General features: G+C 33.1%; 2 protein-coding genes across 2 annotated transcripts in view; one reads left to right on the top strand and one right to left on the bottom strand.

Moving 5' to 3' along the window:
- The window catches only part of dars2 (aspartyl-tRNA synthetase 2, mitochondrial), a 38829-nt gene extending 24936 nt beyond the window's left edge, over positions 1-13893 (bottom strand). Inside the window, exons 1-9 of the mRNA XM_087241053.1 lie at positions 13378-13893; positions 13182-13281; positions 12380-12446; positions 11616-11717; positions 11423-11518; positions 10647-10770; positions 10518-10564; positions 5839-5945; positions 3513-3582 (exon numbers count right to left, since the gene is read on the bottom strand). Coding sequence (XP_087097179.1) covers positions 3513-3582; positions 5839-5945; positions 10518-10564; positions 10647-10770; positions 11423-11518; positions 11616-11717; positions 12380-12446; positions 13182-13281; positions 13378-13567 — 903 coding nt within the window. The 5' untranslated portion in view covers positions 13568-13893. The remainder of the gene's footprint in view (positions 1-3512; positions 3583-5838; positions 5946-10517; positions 10565-10646; positions 10771-11422; positions 11519-11615; positions 11718-12379; positions 12447-13181; positions 13282-13377) is intronic.
- Positions 13894-14114: 221 nt separating this feature from the next.
- On the top strand, positions 14115-23204 carry cenpl (centromere protein L). Its single transcript, NM_001003878.2, is given in 5 exon segments — positions 14115-14204; positions 16907-17066; positions 17166-17417; positions 19197-19748; positions 22417-23204. Coding segments are annotated over 5 exon segments (1056 nt in total). The 5' UTR covers positions 14115-14187; the 3' UTR covers positions 22492-23204.
- Positions 23205-23465: the final 261 nt, after the last annotated feature.

Below are 23465 nucleotides of genomic sequence, written 5' to 3'. Positions count from 1 at the left end.
TGTACCGCACCAAAGCCCAACCGAACAACGCTCTGGCACATCTCTTCCAACCGGAAGGGCCAGGGCTGGCCGACTGAACTGCCTGGTTCAGAGCACTCACACTTGTCAAAAGAACCAAGAAATGCGTTTGGGTATGGTTCAGATAGCATAATGTGAGTGCACCCTTGATTAAAAAGCATTGCAAAATGATTTGATTGTATTTGATCTGAACTAAATCAAAATTATCTGGAAAATTTTCCAACATTTCAACATTAACATTTCCCAAATGAAGATTAAGGACATTTTTCACAGTAATTACTCTTTCAAGAGAAAATCTTGTTTCATTTTAGTTCGGTTGGAATAAAAACATACATACTGTATATTTTTTTTAAAAATGTAGAAACTGCTTAGGTCAAAATAATTAGCCCCGTTAAGAAAACTTTTTAGTTTGATTCACTACAGACCAAAACACTTTCTTGGAATGACTTACTTAAACCATCTTGCCTAGTTAACCTATTTAATGTAGTTAAGCTTTTAAACCAGAGATGCCCAAGCAAGGGACCTTAATAACCTGATTTGGCCCACCATCCCATTTGAGAATGGTTTAGACATTATCATTTAAAACTTTATGTAATCTTTTATTAGTTTGTTTTATTGTTTAGCTACAAAAAAAGCTATCTGAATGATATGTTTCAAATTAACCAGATTTAGTTTAAAATGTACATACGACGCATAGAGGTCAATGCAGAGACTTTGGTGAGCGATTCAAGGCAAAGACAACTTCTGCTTGACTAGTGTATTCAGCATTGAACTCCACTGTGTTATAAATGTGATTGTTTATGATTTATTGCAATAAGTTATCATAAAAAAAAGTTAAACTGCACTAGTTAATACAATTGAAAGTAATGTTTTCTATTAATTTTTTTAATATTATTAAATGAGTTAAGAAATGACACATGTTAACTTTAATGAAAAATAATTTTGTATATTCATCTTTGGCCCATGGCTATCAATGATATTTGGTTTTTGGCCCTTTATATGAAAAGTTTGTCCACCCCTGCTTTAAAGACTAGTAAAATAAGTAGTAAAATAAGCCAGTAAAAAATATGATGTACTGTCGACAGGCAAAAGAGGGCATAAATAACTGCATAAATAAATAAATTACATGAATAAATAATTAAATAAATAAGATTATGATTTATATTATTTAAAATCAGTAAGATTTTCAAAGGTTTATGATTTTAAATGAGCTTTGCTTCAAATATCATGCAATTAGTTTGCAATTCAAAACAAAATTCGCTATGGAACAAAAAAATCTGCTGTTTTTATAAACAAAAACAAATGTATTTTATTTTAGTTTGATATTTTTTTTGCCCAAAGCAGTGCAGAAAGAAAATCTCTGAACATTAATGAACAAGAACTATCAAACAAACAAAAATACACAAAATCAATTCATAGCCACTGTGACGTCCTATGACATAGAGTGTCCGGCCCCGTTTACACTAGTACATTTTAGTTTTAAAACGGCGTTTTAGAATGAAAACGATCCCCGTCCACGGTAGCGTTTCACCCAGCGTTTCTGAACAACTTTTCGTCTACACCATTGAAAACGCACATCGCGTGACCACACACACACACACACTCTAGCATGCGCTGCAACGTATCTACCCATATGAGAGCTGTGCTTGTCAGGCTGATCATCAAGGATCTACCGCTGGATCCAATCTCACTATATTTGTTAAACGTGAAATTTAATTCATCTTGTTGTCTATATCTAACGACATATACCCCAACTTTGGTCTTTTGAATCTATTACTTGTTCTCAGGTAAAGTGTTTTGGTTGAGCGCAAATATAAATTAATATTTATATAATATATTATTTATATTTATAAGGTTGTTTGCCTGTATAAACTTTTTGTACGTTATACGTTTATAATGGCCATTATTGATTATTAAAACTGATATTCAGCAAAGAAGAGGATATGTTTTGTATTTTCAATGAAAATGAAAGGAGGGAGTAAAGTTATAGGCTCCGTTTTGTTATAAATATGCATTGCACACAGTGAAGATGAAGCTCATATATGCAGCACAACACCTCAACATTTCTGCTCTGTTAAGTTGTTAATATCAAAATGAAAATAGCAGTTCCTTACATCATGTTTTCATTTTATTGTTAAGATAGTGAAACAACGTACGTATCCAGGATGATGTGAGTGAGGTTATAAAGTATACTGTTCCCTTTGAAGATTTATTTGACGTGTCCTCGGGAGTCTGTTTTCCATATCAAACTTGCGAAGTCTGAACATACAAGGAGAGGATGCAGGTCTCAACTGTGTGTAGGCTACTTTATTTTGAGGAAAAGCCCCAATCAGAAAGGCAAATGTCTGTAGCCCCGCCTCCGTTTTCAGATGTCTCCGTTTTCCTCCATTCATACTGACACGGAGCAGCAGCGTTTTAGAATGAAAACGGCCTCTTCAGCGTTTCCAAAACTATCCGTTTTCGGCGCCCGAAAACTCCGGCCTAGTGTGGACTGATGGCATAACCGTAGCAAAACGTATGCGTTTTAAAACGAAAATGCATTAGTGTAAACAGGGCCTAAGTCTGCGTAGTACTGAGGGTTGGCTCCATTTAAAACTGTTTCTTTAATAAATTATGTTTCTTGGGTGTCTCTCTTCTTTGTTATGTCCTTGTGAGCCATAGGGCATATCATCCACTTTTAAAATGGGTGTGGCCATTTTTACCTAAATTACATTTTTGAAGAGGATAACCAAACTTGTATTCTCATATAAATGCAACATTACTGTCTCAATTGTCTTACATCAACAAAAATTAAAAATACAATGTACGGAATGTCTATATAATGTATTGCAAAACTCTTCTGTGCTTTTGAGGTGGGATACAGGTTGGGTTAGGGACAGTTATGGTGGTATGGGTAGGTTTAATAGTGGGTTAAGGTGTAAGGTATGGTCATCAGCGTAATTATAAATCTGATTGCAGATGTAATTACATGCATGTATTTAATCAATCATAAGTAAAATGTAAAAACAGGTAATTACACAATAAATACACTGTAACAAATTATTAATTTAATTGTAAATACATATTAGTTAAGGTCACATAATATAAAGCAGGCCCTAATAATTATCATTTAAGTATATAAAATCTGAAAACATTTTTAAATGTGGTTTGTATCAGGAACTGCAAATGTGGTTTTTGTCAGGAAACGCAATGTTTTTTTATGCAATTCATACCATAAATAATTAAACAGGTCTGATTCGAATGCTCCCCCAAAAATCTGATTTTTCCTGCCTGTCTGAAGGAAAGCAAAATGGTCTTGTGGGGTTCATGAGTTTTAGCCTGAATGAGGATGCTGCAAAGCCTATTAGCAGCTCTCGCCCTCATGAGTGGGAGTCAGAGCGAAGCGCATCATTAAAACACTCAATATTCATCTGCATCAGTACAGAGCCCTAGTTTTGCAGATATTGTCAGACATGCAGCGACGTGTTTCCTCCCAGTCTTTAGCACATCATTACCTGTGTGAATTCAGGCTGTCTGTCAGGTTTGGAGCCTTCGTCCCTGTAGCAGCGAGCCAGCTGAAAGTACCTGAGATTGCAGGAGAAAACCATCATATAAGTGACTGTCGGCCAATACTGACTGACTCACAGTTTTCAATCATGCATAACATATGATTTTTCTTTGACAGACTTGTCATAAAACTAGCCTGAAGACCTGGCATTAGTGCAGCTAGTGATTGAAGTAGAAGTGCTGCCAAAATTGAAATAAAAATGAGACCATTGTGGCCATTATCATTTCTCAAAATGATCTTATTTTTATTCTCATATTGTTTGAGAAAATGCAGGAGCAGACTTTTGGATATTCTCAAACAATATGGGAACAAAAATACTTTAGTTCACCTGACTTCACTCATTTTATTTGAGCTCAGAACGTTTATGTATTTAATCAATTTGTTTTAAAATACACTACAGTATAATGTTTGGGGTCAGTAGGATTTTTAAATGTTTTTAAATAAGCTTATCCTGCTCACCAAGGCTGCATCTATTTGATCAAAAATACAGCAGAAATTGTAAAGTTGTGAAATGTTATTGCACAATAAAATAACTGTTCAAAAGTAGGATACCATTTAATTTAATAATGTATTCCAGTGATTTTAAAGATGAATTTTCTGCTTCATTACTCCAGACTTCAGAGTCACATGATCCTTCAGAAATCACTTCAATATTAATTATTATTATTATTATTATTATTATTATTATTATTAATAATAATAATAATAATATTATTATTATTATTATTATTATCATTTTTAATATTTTTTCCAGTGATGGGTCGCATCTGGAAGTGCATACACTGTGTAAAATTGTTGGATTAGTTGGTGGTTCATTCCGCTGTGGCAACCCCTGATTAATAAAGGGACTAAGCCGAAAAGAAAATCATTGAAGGAATGGATGAATTATGAATATTAATATTATTAATGGTAACAGTAGTAAAAAGCAATAATGACAGCAGTAATATTTTCATTTAAAACTACATATAAAAAGAAAGCAGTTTTAACAATTTAACAAGTTTAGCATTTTATTTAACAATTTTACAATTATTTTTACATTTATTAATGCTGCGTTAATGAACAATCATTTTCTTAAATTTTTTTTTAAACATTAAAATCAGTAGTGTAAGTAAAACATAACCCCCTAAAAGTCTATGCTTACTGAGGTTAATGGAATAAAAAAACTAAATAAATAAATAAATAAATAATAATAATGTAATCTATTTCCTTGGTGGAAAAGTTTAATTTCAGTGAATTTTCAGTGGGCATTTTTGCAACAATAAATAAATAAATAAACAACAACAGAAACAATAATAATAATAATAATAATAATGATAATTATAAATATATACTTGGTAAATTAATTTCTTAAGAAAAAAACTAAATACTGATGTCAAACAGTTTGAATGGCATTCTTTGTTAAAATAAAATAAAATAAAATAAAATAGAAATAAAATAAAGGGTGACGCAGTGGCGCAGTAGGTAGTGCTGTTGCCTCACAGCAAGAAGGTCACTGGGTAGCTGGTTCGAATCTCGGCTCAGTTGGCATTTCTGTGTGGAGTTTGCATGTTCTCCCTGTGATCGAGTGGGTTTCCTCAGGGTGCTCCGGTTTCCCCCATAGTCCAAAGACATGCGGTACAGGTAAATTAGATATGCTAAATTGTTCGTAGTGTATGTTTGTGAATAAGTGTGTATGGGTGTTTCCCAGTGATAGGTTGAAGCTGGATGGGCATCCGCTGCGTAAAACATATGCTGATAAGTTGCTGATATATATGCTAATAAGTTGGCGGTTCATTCCACTGTGAAAACACCAGATTAGAGAAGGGACTAAGCCGAAAAGAAAATTATTAAATTAATAAATAAATTGAAAAATCTATTAAATTAAATTAAATTAAATTAAATTAAATTAAATTAAATTAAATTAAATTAAATTAAATTAAATTAAATTAAAAAGGACAATTGGTATATTGGGTATTTATATTTGATATTTACTTTTGGATATTTAAAAGTGCAGGTTAAACTCTTATGTTAAACTCTTCTACTTTTAATTATTTACATCAACTTGAAGCTTTTCACACAGCTTTGGAAATGAAAAATAAAATGCTCCAAATTTCATAGGTGCTAAAAGCTGAGAATAAAACATAGCATTGAAAAGTACGCTGAACAACAGGATGTAGCTCTGTTTTTTAGGTGTTACCAGTCAGTAAAAGCAAAGTTTAGTCAATGTGCCAAGCATCTGACAACAATCTGTGAATACGAAGGAAACAGAAAAGGACAAGGAAATGTGATTTTACCGGTCTATGCCAGCCACCATCAGAAGCTGTTTGAACTGCTGTGGGCTCTGTGGAAGAGAGTAGAACTTCCCAGGGTCTCCAGATGGCACCACAAACTCTTTGGCACCCTGAGAAACACAGTCACACTTGAATAAACTCTGCATATTCCTGCCTCTCACTGAGAGATAAAAGAGCCAGCATATCTCAAGCCAATCTGATAAATGAAAGTCACATAATAAAAGACCAAAGAGAAAAGGGGTATAGATTAAAAGAACTTTCAACAATATAAAAAGTCACTATTTTTTGTTTGTTCTTTATCGGAACTATTATATTTAAAACCCAATATATATTAGGGCTGCACAAGATATTGTTTCAGCATCGATATTGCAATGTGATCCTTTGCAATAGTCACATCGCAGGATATGCAATGTTGAGTGAGTATATATATATTATCATATTATAGAAGAAATATTTTTTTTGAGATTTCATGTTTTCGAGGTTTCTGACATCATCGAATTGGATTTTAAAAGCATTCACACAAGGGTAAAACCCTTGCAATGTATATTGCAGAATAACAAAATATCCCAATGTTAGATTTTTCCAATATCGTGTAGCCCAATATTATATAATATGTAACATTTGACAAAAATTTTAGGTGATCACTTGAAAATTCCATTGCTCCCATTTCACAATTTATATAAAATATAATAAATATAAAATATAAATATAATTAAATATAATTTTTATTTTAATCTGAAAACTACTGGTGAAATAGAAATTATTTTAGCTTTTTTATTGACATTTATTCATTCATTTTCTTTTCGGCATGGTCCCTTTATTAATCTGGGGTCGCCACAGCAGAATGAACCACCAACTTATCCAGCATATGTTTTTACGCAGCAAATGCCCTTCCAGCTGCAACCCATCTCTGGGATACATCCATACACGCTCATTCACACTCATACACTACGGACAATTTAGCCTACCCAATTCACCTGTACCGCATGTCTTTGGACTGTGGGGGAAACCGGAGCACCCTGAGGAAACCCATGCGAATGCAGGAAGAACATGCAGGGAGAACTCCACACAGAAACGCCAACTGACCCAGCCGAGGCTCGAACCAGCGACCTTCTTGCTGTGAGGCGACAGCACTACCTACTGCGCCACCCCTTTTTTATTAACAATAAAGTAATAATAATAATAATAATAATAATAATACATTTTATTTGTAATGCGCTTTTCTCAAACTCAAAGCGCTAAAGACATGTTTTCTGATCCTTTTTTTGCGAACCTAATAGCAATGTTCTTCAAAAGGGTTTTAAAAAAATCATGAAAGAAGAACTCATTCTGGGTATTGGGGTCCTTTTATCAATTCATGTCTGTTGCTCGATGATGAATATTTTATTGTGCATGTTGATTTTTCCTCATCTTGCACTCACAAAACTATTATTTAAATAATGATAATAAAGTACACTCTAGCATATGTTTAGCAAATATTTTATACAGTTTTAGTTTTCAGTGTTGGTCTATCATATCAATTCATTAATTGTGCAAAAAAAATTAAACCTTAGTAAAATAAACCTTTTTTAATCACAACAAAATCTGGCCAATTGTCATTTTAATATCATAAAAAAGTCTAACTCTAAATGAACGACAAACTCCTACTGGTATCATATGTTTATTTATCACATAAAGCTGCAGGAATACTCATGTTTAAATCATTTAATTATGCATAGCTCAATGTTGAAATTTTGAAGTGTGCCAATCATGCGTCAACCTAAAATACACACAATTGCTTTTTATCACAGATGCCATTGTATAAATTCACTACTCCCACTCAAGTCATGATTAACTAATTCCACAAACTGAAGTGTCCAGGAACAGCAGGGTTACAAAAAGGGTTACAAAAAAAGGAGTACTACTTAGACATTCATACATATGTATCAAAGCTGTAAAAGTTTTAAAGTCCATTCACTTCACTGCAAACAGATGCAAAAGTTTCTAAAACAACAAAGCCAGAGGGAGGAAATCGCTAACAAAGTTTTAGGTAACGATCTGGCAATATTTAGCAGCAGCTGTAATTTGTTGATGTTTGGGCAAGGCTTACATGTCTGTCTTGCAGGAGACAAAAAAAAAAAAAAAAACAGGAGGATGAATTGCCAAACAAGGCAAGTATTGTGAAGTATAAAACAAGATCTCATTGCCGTGGTGTTTTTACAATTATATAATGATTTTGTGCTTAGGATGACAATTTACATTCCTCACAAAGCTCTCTCACACATACTTTAGATTTGGTTTTGAATACTTATTTATTTTGTGATTGATTCTAAGTTTTAAGGTTTATTCATGTTAAAAGAACATTTCACTTTTTTAAAAACAGGCTAATTTTACAACTCCCTTAAGGCTGATTTATACTTCTGCGTCAAACGCCGGCGTATGCTACGGCGCTGACGCATAACCCTACGCCGTGGCCGTCGGCGTCGCTGACGTGCACCTCTCAAAAAATGTAACTACACGTCGCAACGACGTGTAGCGCAAGCTCTGTGATTGGTCGGCATGGTAGCACTGATGAGTCTGGGCGGGACCGAGAGCCGTGTGAATGGTGCGAGCCTGATGGAGCCATTGTTTACAAGTGTGGAGTCCTGTGAAGGAGCTCCGGATGGAAAGTTTTGTTTTGTGTTTACCTCATAGTTAAAGTTGTTGCACGTCTGCCGGTTCCTGCATCAAAATGAGCGAGTTTGAGCCACTTGTACATCCCGGAAGAGTTCAGAAAAGCAAAACAGCAGCGAAGAAACTCGACACAGAGGAACATTTACACCTCACTGCCATTTAGCATTTCGGAAGTGTTAATGCAGACCAACAGAGACAGCGCACAGAAGTATAAATGCACAGATACGCGCGTTGCATACGCCGTGGGTTGCGCCGGTCACTTGACACAGAAGTATAAACCAGGCTTTAGAGTTAAGCAGTTGAGTTTTACCATTATTGAATCCATTTATCTCCAGGTCTGGAGGGGCAGCTTTTATCTTAGCTTAGCATAGATCACTGAATCGGATTAGACCATTAGCACCTCACACAAAAATAACCAGAGATCATTTTCTTATTTAAAGCTTGACCTTTCAATAGTTACATTAAGGCAGTTACATTGCATACTAAGCCTGAGAGAAAATTTAGAAGTTGCTAATTTCTATGTTGATAAGGCTAGGAACTATACTCTTTATCCAGCGTAAGATCTAGGAACTTTGTTGTTGTACCCTGGCTACAGCAGACAGTGATATCACACAGTGCCTGAAATAATCCCCAGCATCAAGCTCTACTCTTGCAACACCTGTTAGAATCTGTGTAATAACAATGTCCCAGCAATTTCGGCCTAGAAAATGGAAGCTTTTCATTTTCCGTTACTCAAAACTGACCAAAGAGTTTTTATGATTTAACTTTTTACAGCTTGAGTCATGAGTGAACTTCACTGCACAATCAGTCTTCTCAGTCAGAGCCAGTCATTTCTTGAACACACTTCCTATGGATTTAAGGGGTGTTACAAATTATTCAACATTAAATACAAGTTAAATAACTGGCTAAAAGCAAATCAAGTTTGTAATTGTGTAATTCTTTTGTCTAACATTTTAAGAAATTCTTACACGCTTTATCCCTCTGTCATATGTAACTTTACTGTTTTTGTATGTGTGATGACGTGCTTTTTGATTTTAGGCTGCCTTTTAAAGTCTGGCAGGGGGTAACAGATGAAAATTAGCCATTGTGGCTAACTTTGAATTATTTACAGTTCTACTGTTTGTTAATGAGCATTGTCCCTGTTAAATAAAATAAATTTAAACTGCCTTAATTGGCAGTCGGTCTTTAAACACAATGAAAGTACAGAAGTGTCAAGCTTTAAATAAGAGAATAATTAAACATTTCTGGCAATCTTTTTACCTAGATGCTACTGGTCTAATCTGATTCAATGATCTATGCTAAGCTATGCTAAATGCGCTACAGTCAGACTTGGAAAAAAACTGTTCAACTGTTTAGCCTATTTTCAAAAAAGTGGAGAGTTCTTTTAAAAAATAAATAACAGTCTTTGTTGTCATGATTCCATTTTTAATTCCTGAAGCCATTCGGAATAAGTATGTGTTACGCCTCCATAGATATTATAAGGGTATGGCAGACGCAACACAAAGGAATTCAAATTCCAGGTTAAAATTTACTAACTTTGATAGATGTTGTCAGTAGCAAAGGACAAAATAATTATGAGGAAAAAGAAAGTTACAATAAAGAAAATAAATTTACTTACAATGAGGAAAAAAAATGACAAGCGATATAAAAAAAGAAAAAAAAAAAAACCAAACCAGGGAGCAGAACATAAGTGGAGATAAATCATAGAAAAGAACAAAACAAAAATCCAACTCGGACTAAACTCTAATCCCAACCAATAACTACAAAAGGAAATTGTGAAATAAAATCCTCAGCACTATACTGTGCCCTATGTACATTATTCTAATTAACTAAACTAAACATCCACAATTAGCATCTACTCCTTACCTAATGTATTATCAAGTACATTCAAGTACATTTGTCTGAATAATTCCATATTAAAAACAACATGCAAAGTAGAACTGCATATGAGACACAAAATTGTGTATATCTGAAGATACAATAGGTCTTATGCTTTGACCTCAAATAATGATAATGTACAAAATACCTACCCCAGGTGTTCTTTTAAACAGCGTTGGTGTTTCCACATCGACAAATCCTTGGAAAAAGACAAAAAAAATCTGTGAGTATATGAATAGATTACCCAAGCAGATGTATTAAAGGGCACTGTAAATCCTCACCATGCAAATTACAAAGGTACTCCCTCATTTTCATCACCATTTGTGACCTCAATCTTAAATTGTTCTGCATTGTGGCCGACCGCAGATCCAGATAACGGTACTGCATCCGGAGGGCTTCTGATTTCTTCAAGGCAAACATGAGCAAAAAATAAGATTAAACATGTTACTGATAGACACAAGCACTATAAGCAGAGGATTAAAAAAATACATCTATCTGGAATCCAATTTTAGTTCCTCCACAGCAAATGACAATCACAAACTATCAAATGTCAAATTTCACCCCAGAATAAAAAGATTCTGAAGCTGAAGAATATTTTAGGCCATTTATCAACCTATGTATGCATCCATCCATCCATCCATCCATCGAATCCAAAAGTTGGGTCATTCTTTTAATAAATTGTTTTATTACTACTACAACAAATCAGCATATTACAATGATTTGCCACATTATTTCAAAATTGTATTTAAGTTGAAAACAGTTATTTCAAGTTATATTGTAACTGTATTTTTCAATATTTGTAGTTTAACTGTGCTTTGATTAAATAAATGTAAAACTTGTAAACAAATTGTTGTTTCTATTGATTTTAAATATTTAAATATTACCCTGGCATGATATGCTTTTTTTCAAAACTCATGCAACACTTTTTGTAAAATAAATAAATAAATAAATAGGAAAAAAAATTATATATATATATATATATATATATATATATATATATATATATATATATATATATATATATATATATATATATATATATATATAATTAACTCACTTTAACAAATTCCTTAATCTCAAATGGCAGCTTTCGGGAGGTATTCAACACTTCAATGCTTTCAGCACAGACTTCAATTTCTCCAGTGGATATGTTCTAATAAAGAAAAAAATAACACTTTTACATATATTTTACATAAAACATAAGGCTACAAGACTTTTCTCTTTATATACATATAAACGTGCATATCAACCTTATTCTCCTGTCCCTCTGGTCTACGGATGACTCGTCCTTTGACCATAATGACAGACTCCACGGTGAGAGCAAGCAAAGATTTCTTCAGTTCAGATTTACTCTAAAGGATTAAGCATCAAGGAAAATGATATTTTTTTGCATAATATTACAATAAAAAAACATGTTACTCCAGTAAGCAAACCAAAATATTGTCAGCATTTTAACTTTTTTTTGTTTGTTTTTCACACACAAAATAAAAAACAAAACTATATTGAATGGAAACTTGTTTCACCCACGGTTTGAAACATACGTTTTAATTGAAGGTTTACATTTCACATTACAGACTTTCTAACTCAGAACTGCATTTTTTAAAAATCTTATCATATTAAATTACCTTTGTTTGCAATTTGTAAGTTTATTAAAAATAATATCTCACAATGCTGATTGAATAAATGTCCATTTTTTTAAGTATTCAGAATTGTGAGAGATAAAGTCAGAAATGCAAGTAAGCCTATAAACTCACAACTGAAAGAAGACAATAGCGATTCTGACTTTGTATAGCAGTATATAAACTCTGAATTGGAAGGCATAACCTCAGAAATCCAAGGTCAAAATAAAAATGATATATCTTTAATTTTTAAGTTTATTACTCACAATTATGACTTTTTTTTCTAAATGGAGAGATAGAAAAAAAATCATAATTGTGAAATAAAAAGTTTTCAATTACCCATTTTATTTACTGATTTATTTCACAGTGTAAATTGCTTTCCATAGTGTTGCTACCTCATCTTGTGAAATAAGAATTTGCACCAATCCACTGAAGTCTCTTAGTATTACAAACAGATCTTGCCTAAAGAGTGAAAAAAGAAGGAAAAAAAGAAGTCATATAGATGTAGTGATGGCAGAGTTTCTGCAGGTTTCACAGAGTTAAATGTAAGACTTTTTAGGACATTTTTAGGACACATTTAAGACCATTATTAATGATATTTTACTCATAAAGATGGAAAAGATTTTTTTTCCCTATAAAAAAAATATAATGTAATACATTTAATAATACAACAACAACAACAATAATAATAATAATACCTTAGCAAAATATTTTTAAAAAAATTGTGTAAAAACAAGCTAGCTCTACTTGTATCCAGACACTTTTTTAATATAAACTTTCTTCAAAATAAAAAAATGAACAAATGTTTAAAAAAATTTAAACACTATAATAATAAACTAAATGTATGCACAACAATCTGTCCAGATCGGTGTCCTCAGCAGTAAATACATGGAGAACTTTTAAACAAAAGTTATTGTAAGGAAAATAATTAAACCACTATGATAAATAGAGTTAAAAAACTACTATTTAAAATATGTATGGGTTTTGGCCAGATTGAGTAGTAGAAAATGAACAAAGAAAAAATAAGACTTGTTTTAAAAAGATTTAAGACCAACAACACAATATTTCAGTAAATTTAAGTGTTTAAGGCCTAAAATTTGGATTTTGAGATTTCAGATATTTTAAGACTTTTTAACACCCTGCAGAAACCCTGGATGTGTCTTGGTGAATTTGGCAAACAAACATTATTTCTCCAACCTTAAGTACTGAACCCAGCCACATAAAGTCACCTCCTTGTCTATATGACTGGAGCACAATTCTCCACATGTATGGCTTCTCTGTGAAAAGCTGCTTTGACCTACAAGGCACATATAAAAAAAATAAATATTACAATTAAACCCCAAAAACATAGAATTGACACATACACAGACTTGTTCAGTGAAGGTCACATTACCTGAAGTGTGTGTAGAAATGCTTCTGGAGATGCTATAAGCACATTCTAACAAGTTTGTAGATATTAACGGTCTTGAGGAATAAATATGATTAATGGAAGGCACTGACCTTCTGCTATACACACATCTCAACATCTGCTGGGCTGACCTAACAAAAAACAATCTGCATTTGTTTGCCATTGTTATCTGCATTTATTGTCTTTATCAAACGAAAACTTATATTTTAAATCGGTATTTCACTTCACACTGTACATCTTTTTGTGCACGTCTTCTTTGTGTATGCGAGTAACTTATAAATGTACAACTCCATGTACATTATTGGTATTTAACGTAAAACTGACAGTCACCCTTTTCCTCCCTTTCCTTAATCATGCAATCATCTACAACATACGGGAATCTCTGTTAGTTTCACGTGGCGTATTAAAAAGAAATGAATTAAATTCAATGTTATTCCGGCTGAATTGTCACTGACATTCTGAATCTGACAATCGTGAGGCTGGTTCCGTGTTTCTTAGTGCGGCGCATGGAGTGCTTAGGGATGACTAATCACGCAAGAACTAATCGATTTAATCTTTTGTAACAAAGCATTTATCAACTTTGTTACATCTGTGTACCACAGTTTAACATTGTTTACAACCTTTGTTTAACTTAACTCGTATTATGCAGAGTTGACGAAAATAAAAACAAGTAACACGCGTTTGCCCTTGCTCTTAGTAATCTGTTAGTATTCCTGCCTTACTGCGTTGCATGATGGGAAAGCGGGATGTTCAAATCTTCTTCCTGCTTTTTCGCTCGGTGTGTTGTTGATCGTCATGGAGGGGAGAGGCAGGTACGAAAGAGTTTTTTATGTTGTAAAATCATCATTAGACATTTTTTGTACGGTAGAATAGTTCATTTGAAACACAACACGTTTGAGCGTTAATTCGGAAACGGATCATGTCGTGGTTTAGCGGAAAGCTGCTAATAGTAACGTTAGCAGTTTTCTGAACGCTGTCTTTTGTTTTGTTTTTTGGTCAGGTTGTGTTTAATTAAAACGGCTAGCCAAACCTTTTCGTATGAAGGGCCAAAAACCGCACATCATTGATTGCCGCGGGTCAAAGATGAATATACCGAATTATACCAAAATATTTTACATTAAAGTTGCCATGTGTCATTTCTTAATTCATCGCATAATATTAAAAAATAAATAGAAAACAGTATAACAGTATAGTAGTGCAGTATAACCTTTTTGTAATTATAACTTATTGCAATAAAGCATAAACAATTAAATTTATAACACAGTAGAGTTTAATGCTGAATACACTAGTCAAGCAGAAACTGTTTTCCTTGATTCGTTCACTAAAGTCTCTCCATTTTCCTCTATTTGTCATATGTACATTTTAAACCACCTATCTGATTAATTTACACCATTTAATTTGAAACATTTAATTTCTGCTTTTTGTAGCTTAACAGTAAAATAACCCAAAAAAAGGTTACATTAAATTTGAAAAGACCTTTCTGCATACTTTCCGCATTCTTAATTTGCCCTTTCACTATTTAAAGCCATTAAAAGGTCTTCAATAACACCGTAAATGTTTAACTTTACTAAAATGTTGCTTTGACTGCTAAAACAAATCAATGTGTTCCTCTGTTTTTGTTTTCAGAATACATTGCAAAGCTCTCTTAACCCTTTGATGCACAAGTTATAAAATAGATAAAGAAAAAAAAAACTTAAGACGGGTCACTTTAGACCTATGTAGTGCTCAAAGGGTTGAATAAAATGCTTTAACTAGATTGGGGTAAAGTTGGTTTTATATTCGTACATTCTTCTTTATAATATAATTTCAGAAAAATAATATTTGCTAATACTAAATAGTGAAATCATATTCGCAGCAAATGACTATTGAAATGAAATTGAGGTCAAGTTGGTTTTATATTTGCACATTCAGTCTTTCTCTTTAATAATATAATTTTATCAAAGTATTTTTTGCAAATTCTAAATAGTGAAATCATATTTGCAGCCAATGACCATCAACATACAACATCGTTAAGTCAAATGAATAGTGCTAATGTTGTTGTGAAGTCATATTTACATGTGATTAGAGGCAGAATATTCAAAGTACCATGGTATACAATATAGGGAGATTGTCACAAGTTGTCACTGAATGAATTCGCAAATTTAAAACCAACTTTACCTCAATTAAAATACAACATCGTTCACAGTCAAATAAATAGTGCTAATGTTGTTTTGAAGTCATATTTACATTTGATTTCAGAACTAGTATTCATAGTACCATAGTAAACTATATAAAGAGTGTGTCACAAGTTGTCACTGAACAATTACGCGAATATTAAAACCAACTTTACCTCAGTTTTACTAGGTGTCTGTCAATTGAGAGTTTATTTTCAAAATAAATCTCAGTGCAGAAAGATTTTTTTTCTGTTTGTAATGAGCGATCATAAAGTTCATATTAAGCGTTTTCAAGAAAAGTAAAAGAATCTTAATTTAGAAATGTTAATTTGAGGTAGTTCTGCACGATATTAGAAAAATCTGACATTGAGATATTTTATTTTGCTGCGATATAAAACAATTTCAGCAGATGACTTGAATAGCACTATTTGGAATAAAATCATTTACTTAGATTGATCTTGTAGTGGAGTGATTTAAAGAAATTGCGAGAATAAATAAGGTGGAGCACAGATAAAAGCGAAGTAGTCAGATATTCAGGTACAGTAATACAATATTATCATGATCTTTTGCCCCTGATAATGATCGATCATGATATCAGTGAAATATCACAAGAAAATCATCCATAATATACTATTAAATATTTGTAAACAAAGAGAGAGAAAAAAATCATCAAAACGTTATATGTAGTTAGATGTATTTCTTTTACTAACAGCACATATATTTCTTAGAATTGCAACATTAATATATGTTCGATTCATGCACATCGCTATTTTGTCCTGCCCCTAATGAATAATCAAATGTAATGTAAAATATAAACACTACATTTTTCATTGCTGATCAACAATAATAATCTCAACTGCAAATTGCAGAGGGTGCGATGTGACTGTTATAAATGCACATGTTACGATTTCGATGCTGAAGTGATATATTGTGCAGCCCTAATTTGCGGTATTATTTTTGATGGGCAAACTAGAGAATAAATTATAATAAAATGCATACATACATAACCTATTTATATTGTTTTAGAGCTTAAGAAATATTAACCTTTAAAGAATTAAAAACATTTTTGTGTGTGCGTTGCTAATGCATTAAAACTTATTGTGTAATCCCTATTAACTTGCATTAGTGAACACAATATAAATGCAACAGGTAAAATATAGCAAGTAATAAATATTAATGTATTGTGTTCTCCTCGAAAGATTCATTCCTTTACTTACATTTATCTTAATTCAATAAACCTTCATTTTAACCATACATTTGTGACGTATAACATATTTAGAAATGAACACTTGTTATGTAGGTCCCATTAGCAGTAAACACAGCATTATTAACATCCTTTGTGGCTTTTATTACCCAAACAGTGCCGTCAATACTCCTGCCAGCAGACCTGTTACTCGTAAAAGCAAAAGTTATGGTCGGAGCTGTGTGGAAGCACCATCGTATTTCTGGCAAACACCTGGACATTTAACAGTCCTGAAGGTCCCAACCAGTAGAGGAGCTGCCAAATCACAAATCATCACTGTAAGAGATTAAGATGGAAACATCTCATTCGGTCAGTCTGAAAATTCTGTTACTGACATAGAATGCATTGAATAACTAACGTCTTTACTCTTTCTACAGAATAAGGTTGACCCAGAGCATATCGCTCTTTTGGTAAAAAATGAGTGGAAGCTGTCATACGTGACCCCTCTGCATCACTTTAGACATACACAGCTGAAATCATATGCCAAACATCTGTCAGCCTTCATCGTAGCAGAGAAACAACAAGGAGTTGCGGTTGAAGTCGGGTTAGATGCAGGATTCAAGGTCACTTTTACTGCAGTTCTCGGACTGGCTGAAACTGATGAGGATGCAGAAACTGTTTTCATTCAGGTCAGTCTGAACAGGATATTTATAAATAAAAAAAGAAAATTGTACAAAAGCATGCAAATATATTATTTCGCAAAAGCATATTAAATATTTATCAAAAGCGGCAACCCCAAAGCTCAAAAAATACAAATTTATTAAATTTAAAAATCTGACAATAAGCGTGTAACGTTTCGAGCCACACGTCACACACTGTCTAATGAAGAGCCATGTGGCTTGAATTGTTACATGCTTTGTGTCAGCTTTTTTATTTGAATGAATTTGTATTTTTTGTAGCTTTAGTGTTGCCGCTTGTGATAAATATTTAATATGCAGGTTATTTATTAAAACATACCCATATGAATATTACAAAATAGAGGCACAAATAAATGTTTAAATGGTCTTTAAAAAAATTAGTATTACTTCTAACATATTATGCACGTTATACATAAAGTACTGTTCAATAATATCGTAGGGATTTTTTGTAATTCAATAAAATAAACATAAATCTATTTGCAACACTAGAGGTAAGAGCAATTTTTAACCCTTTTTATAACTAACAAACCCAAGCAGCGATCAAACTATTCATATACTGTAAACTTTTGCTTATGAAGGGCTAAAAACCAAACTTGATTGAGGGTGATGGGCCGAAGCTAAATATACCATTAACAATATAATGCAAAGCTTTCCTGATGTATTAAAAAAAAAAACGTAATCTATTTAAAAAATAAATAGAAAAATACTTTAAACCTATTAATAATTATACTTTTTTTCATTTTCTAATGGCCGTTTTACAATAAAAACAAACATTTACAAAACCATTTACAACACAATGGTGTTTAATGCTGAATACACGAGTCGAGCTGCACCACCTTGTGCATTGTCCTCTATCTTCATGTTACAGTATTTACATTTTTGAGTATCTGATTCATGCACAACATTTATTGAAACATGTTATTTAAGTTGGCTTTTTTGTGGCTCAACCATTTAACGAACAAACAAACAAAATGTTACGTTAAATTAGAAATGATGATCTGTGTTAAAAGCATTCGCCCCAACCTTCCATTCATTGTAAATCTCTTCTCAGATTGGATGGCGGGCCAAATTAACAGCCATCAACTTTGGTCCACAGGCCCTACTTTGGGCATCTCTGCTATAGTTAAACTTTACACACAACCTAAGACAGACTATACAAGTAATTTACATTAAACAGAAACAATATTATGCAGTATTAACGAAAAAGAGGCATTTAAGGTTAAAAAGTAGTAGTGCAACATGATTTTTGTATTTTCATAAGTGAACATTGTTTAACCTATTGAATCCTTGTAAGAGGAATGTTTAAGTGGTTTTGTCTCACCTTTGTGAAGCACTCAGAAAATGCACAATGTTTTTCGAAAGATATGTAGTGATTGTAAATGTTTTTTCAAACCCACTCACCTGTGTGATCCTCACTCAGGATTGCCTAATGTTATGAGTGGTTTTGTGGTGGGGAGGAGAGGATCAGGGATCTTGGATTTAAAGTTGCTAGTAGATCAGTAGGGGTCTCCAAAAGGGTTTGGATTTGGCTCTTCTTTTCCATGCACATTCCTAATTGATTTTCTAGAAATGCAGAATCATGTTAGACACAAGCATGTTTGCATTCACTCTGACTACATTCATTTATGTAGACAAGTCTGCAACAGATGGGGGGGGGGGGGTAATATTTCACATTATTACTGTATTAACTTGATCAAAAACACAGTAAAGACAAGAGACAGTACAAAATAAAAGTCCCATTCATGCAGGTTGTCCTCTTTCCTCCCTTAGATTCAATCCAAACCAGTGTTTGCTGCAGCAGCTGATGCACCTAAAGTAGTGTGGCGCGGTTGGCTCACGTGTGTCAACGGTGATCCAGAATACCTGCGCTCATTACCTCCTGATTTCGTCAGCTTGCCTCTGTTCTGCACAAGCGGACCAGAGTCTCTAACAAACCTGGTTAAGTCCTGGTTCGAGAGGGCTTTTGATTGCAACTTTGGCCCTTTGGCTTTAAACTCCAGCACTCTAAACTGGCTGGCTGCGTTGTGGACGGGTTGCCATCCCGCCTGCAATATTCGCTATCTCAAACTGTCCTGGAGTCTGCCGACAGAGCCGCCTCTGGACGTCCTGTACACTGTGAACCCACAGGACGCCTGGGAGCTCTGGAACAGCATTCACCCTGAGGAGAACACTGATGACCGCATCGATATTAAAGACGTCCAGGCTTTCATGAGCGGCATGGAGACTCACTTTTTCAGACACTTTAAGATCCACCTGTCGGCTGGCACACTTCTGAAAGTTTCTACTGCTCTGGGATCAGCACATCATGATGGAAAAATCAAGGTAATTGCTACCATTTAAAGGTCGGCTGATAGATGATTTTACTGATAACAATGGTTAGATTGGCCATAACCGATTATTAAGTGAACTGTTTTAAAATGGATAGTCTGTAAGCCTGTCGCATAATCAATATGCTGACTTCTCAAACAAACACATGGCCTAAATATTATTGGTGACGCAGAATATATATCACCCATTAGGGCTGAACAGTATAATGCTTGAGCATCGATGCCGCAATGTGTACCTCCACAATAGTCTCATCGCAGTATTTGATTATTTATTAAAGGTTAAAAGATAAAGATATATTTTAAGTAGCGCTGTCAATTGATTAAAAAAATAACTAATTAATCGCACTTTAAAAAAAAAATAATAATCGCGATTAATCACATTTAAAAGACTGAAATTTGAAATTTTGGCTATTCAAATGTAAAGTTTATGTACACGCAAGACAAAAACTATTTGAATTCAACATATAATTGTTTATTAGAATTTCTGTTTAACTTGTAACACAGATTTCTTCATGTAAACAACATACCCACAATAAACCATCAAGATCCTGGCTTGACAGCCATATTTATTACAGAAATTAAAACGCAGGCATGTTAATGGCATTTAAATTTTAAAACAATCAATGCTAATAAAGAAAAAGTTGAATTCCAAGTGGACTGCAAAAAATGCCAAAATACAGGCATTGCAAATATGGAAAATTATAATAGTTATAATAATAATAAAGTATTGAATACAAACAATTGTACTCATTGTTAAGTTGTATTGCTGTAAGCTGAGAATGTTAATTATAAAGTAGAAACTATTTTGCTTAGTTCTCCTATACATCCAGCCAGTTGCTAAAACAGTCCAGTCTGTTAACATTATCGGGGGACAATCTAGACCTTTACTTTTGAATTATGTGAGCTGAGAGTGCAACGCAATCTCACGGCAATTCGTAACTTTTTGATTTAGTAGCAACGGACAACTATGTTTAGGCAGGCACACACAACGCACGCACGACAGGGCAGCCGGAGCGACTCCCTTCAAATTCAACATGCATGATCGCGTTCATCAAATTTGCTTAAACTAAGCGTTCTTAAGGTTGGCTGTATTTTACAAGGATTCCAACTCAACAACGCAAAGCATACACTTTACAAAAGCTGCGTTTACGGGGGAAACATGTCAAACTTAATGAAACATTGGAGGGCGCATGCTGAAAGGCAGAGGAATGTGCTGTCTTTGACAGCTCGCGACATCATCTGGCACTTTCTAAGTACATTTACATGGACACCAATACTCCGATTTTAATATGATTAAGATGATACTCTTATTAAGAGTCTACCTTGTAAGCAGCGATTTTTGATTACCTTAAAGGACCACTGAGACACGAAACGCGGAGGTTTTTCTTTCCGTTCGCCGTGCGGTATCAAGATCGATTAAAACAGAAGTTGAAAGTTAAAAATTAAACACCCGAAATTGCATGAAGCGCTGGAGGAAATGCTGGAGAGCCTAGTGATGCGACATTAATTGTTTTTACTGAAACTTGCCTTCAAAATGTGCTTCCTTGGTCTTATTCATATTTCTGTGCACGTTAAACACACGTCAACCACAACAGGAAATAAAAAAAAAAAACTGCAACAGTGTTAATTTTTTTTAACGAGTTAAATATTTCAAATTAATCGCATGCGTTAACGCACTAATTTTAAAAGCACAAATTTTAAGTTATTTATACTATGATGACCATATTATTTTAGATTTGTTTGTTTAATTTCTGTACTTGAATAATGTTAAACTCCTCAGACAACCATAAAGTGCAGTTTATTTCACTTTTCTATTTGTTATCATTTATGTATGTTTGTAATTTATTATATTTCATCCAAAGGCATATAATAGAAAAATACTTAATCATCCCAGTTGATCTAACGTTATGAAATCTTTCCAAATAACGCTGTTTAAATAATCTGGTGAATTTATAGTCATATCGCAACAAAACTAAATATCGAAATGTCACATTCTTCCAATATCCTCCAGCCCTATCGCCGATACATAAAAATCAATGTGAGCTACATTTTAGCTATTTGAGCAGCCTCTGTCATCTCATCCAGTCTCTATTGGAAGAGTCAGTGTGGTTAAAAAAAAAAAAACAGTATTTACTATAAATTACTATAAATTTACTATAAATTACTATAGATATATTATATATTATACTATATATTTTTATGTAGGTGCCTAACAACCGAAAGTAGATCTGTTATAGGAACAAGGCCTGTTTAAGCTCCTGTGCCTCTGTGTTTAAAAGTCCAAAATGACTGTTAAACATATTACTTTTTTGTTCTTGTTACTTTGCTATTTTTGTTAACTTTTATTATTTTTATTTTTATTGCTATTATTATTATTAATTTTACAATAAACCATAAACGTCCCTGATAATTCATGACTTGGACAAAACGTATGAAGTTCCCTCACTTTCAATGTCTGGAACAGAACTTTTTAAAATGTTATGATATTCCAGAAATTTCCTGACCCACAGGAACCCTGTACAATGACAAAAGTAATAATAATGAAATTTCTCCTCTGAACTTAGTGTTAGAATTTTGAAGTATTAAGAACTTCTGATTTAAGTTTGTGTTATTCAGTTCTGGTTTCATGATGACTTCACAACAATTTTTTTTATCTTTTTCAGATTGGAAACAGTGACTACATCACCACCTTACTTGCTCTGCTGACAGAATGTGCCCTTCTGAAAATGCCAACCTAATTACATTTTTTTTGTTGGTCTTTTTTTTGTATAAACTTTTGTAAATTTTAAGATCTATTCTGTTATATTTATTTTTTTTGTTCTGTAAAATATGTTTATGTCTGTTTTTCAGCTTTTACATTTTTAAGCTTTTGGATCCTTAATTTCTTTCATTTGAGAACTTTTGAGGCATTTATCAAGACAAATAACTATAGACCAGTTCACAAAGCAGCTTCTATTAATGCAATAACTCATTCATCGCAAGTAAATCTGAGTTTCCACTACATGTATAGGTGTGTATAAACAGTTAACACAAATATAAATTAATATCTGTTTGTATATTGTAATGATTAGATTTTTGTACCCTTGAAAGTATGTAAATAGCCTCTGTGCATTTGTTCTCCTTATGTAATGAATGGTGGCTGACTTTATTTTGTTACGTTTTGCTCACAGTGCCATCAATGTCAGTATCTTCCAATTGAAATGTATAATGTTTTATAAAGTATGAAACTGGCATGCAAACCTTTTGTTTTATATTGGATTTTGAAATACTAGTTTCTTTGTAACTGGACCATTTTGTGTTGTTTTATATCCAAATATTGGTAACATTGCAAAGAGCTGCGTTTAAGACACCCTACGTTTAAAGATTTACAGCATAAAATGGGCTAGGATGTGCAAATCAATTATTTTGTATTTAAGTAACCTTTTGTCTCTCAATAAACCACAAAAGCATATTTTGTGTCCAATGTTTGGTACATTTTTCAAGCTGGGAACAAAAATAAATATAATTGATTTATTTTATATTTTAATTAAACATTAAATGTCTATCTTATACTCTAAGAAGAGTCCATGGACAAGATATTTTAGTTTGCAAAAATGCATTTAAATAAAATATAATTTGGAAAAATAAATATAGGTCAGACTAATAGTTGAGGGAAAAAAATACATTCTGGACTATAGTTCATTAATTTTCCTTCATAGATTTCAGACCTATT

This window comes from Danio rerio, chromosome 2 (assembly GCF_052040795.2).
Source record: "Danio rerio strain M-AB ecotype USA chromosome 2, GRCz13ab, whole genome shotgun sequence".
In the NCBI taxonomy this organism is placed as follows: domain Eukaryota; kingdom Metazoa; phylum Chordata; class Actinopteri; order Cypriniformes; family Danionidae; genus Danio; species Danio rerio.
The sequence above is the reverse complement of the archived record's forward strand: the minus strand, read 5'-3'. Positions and strand labels throughout refer to the sequence as shown.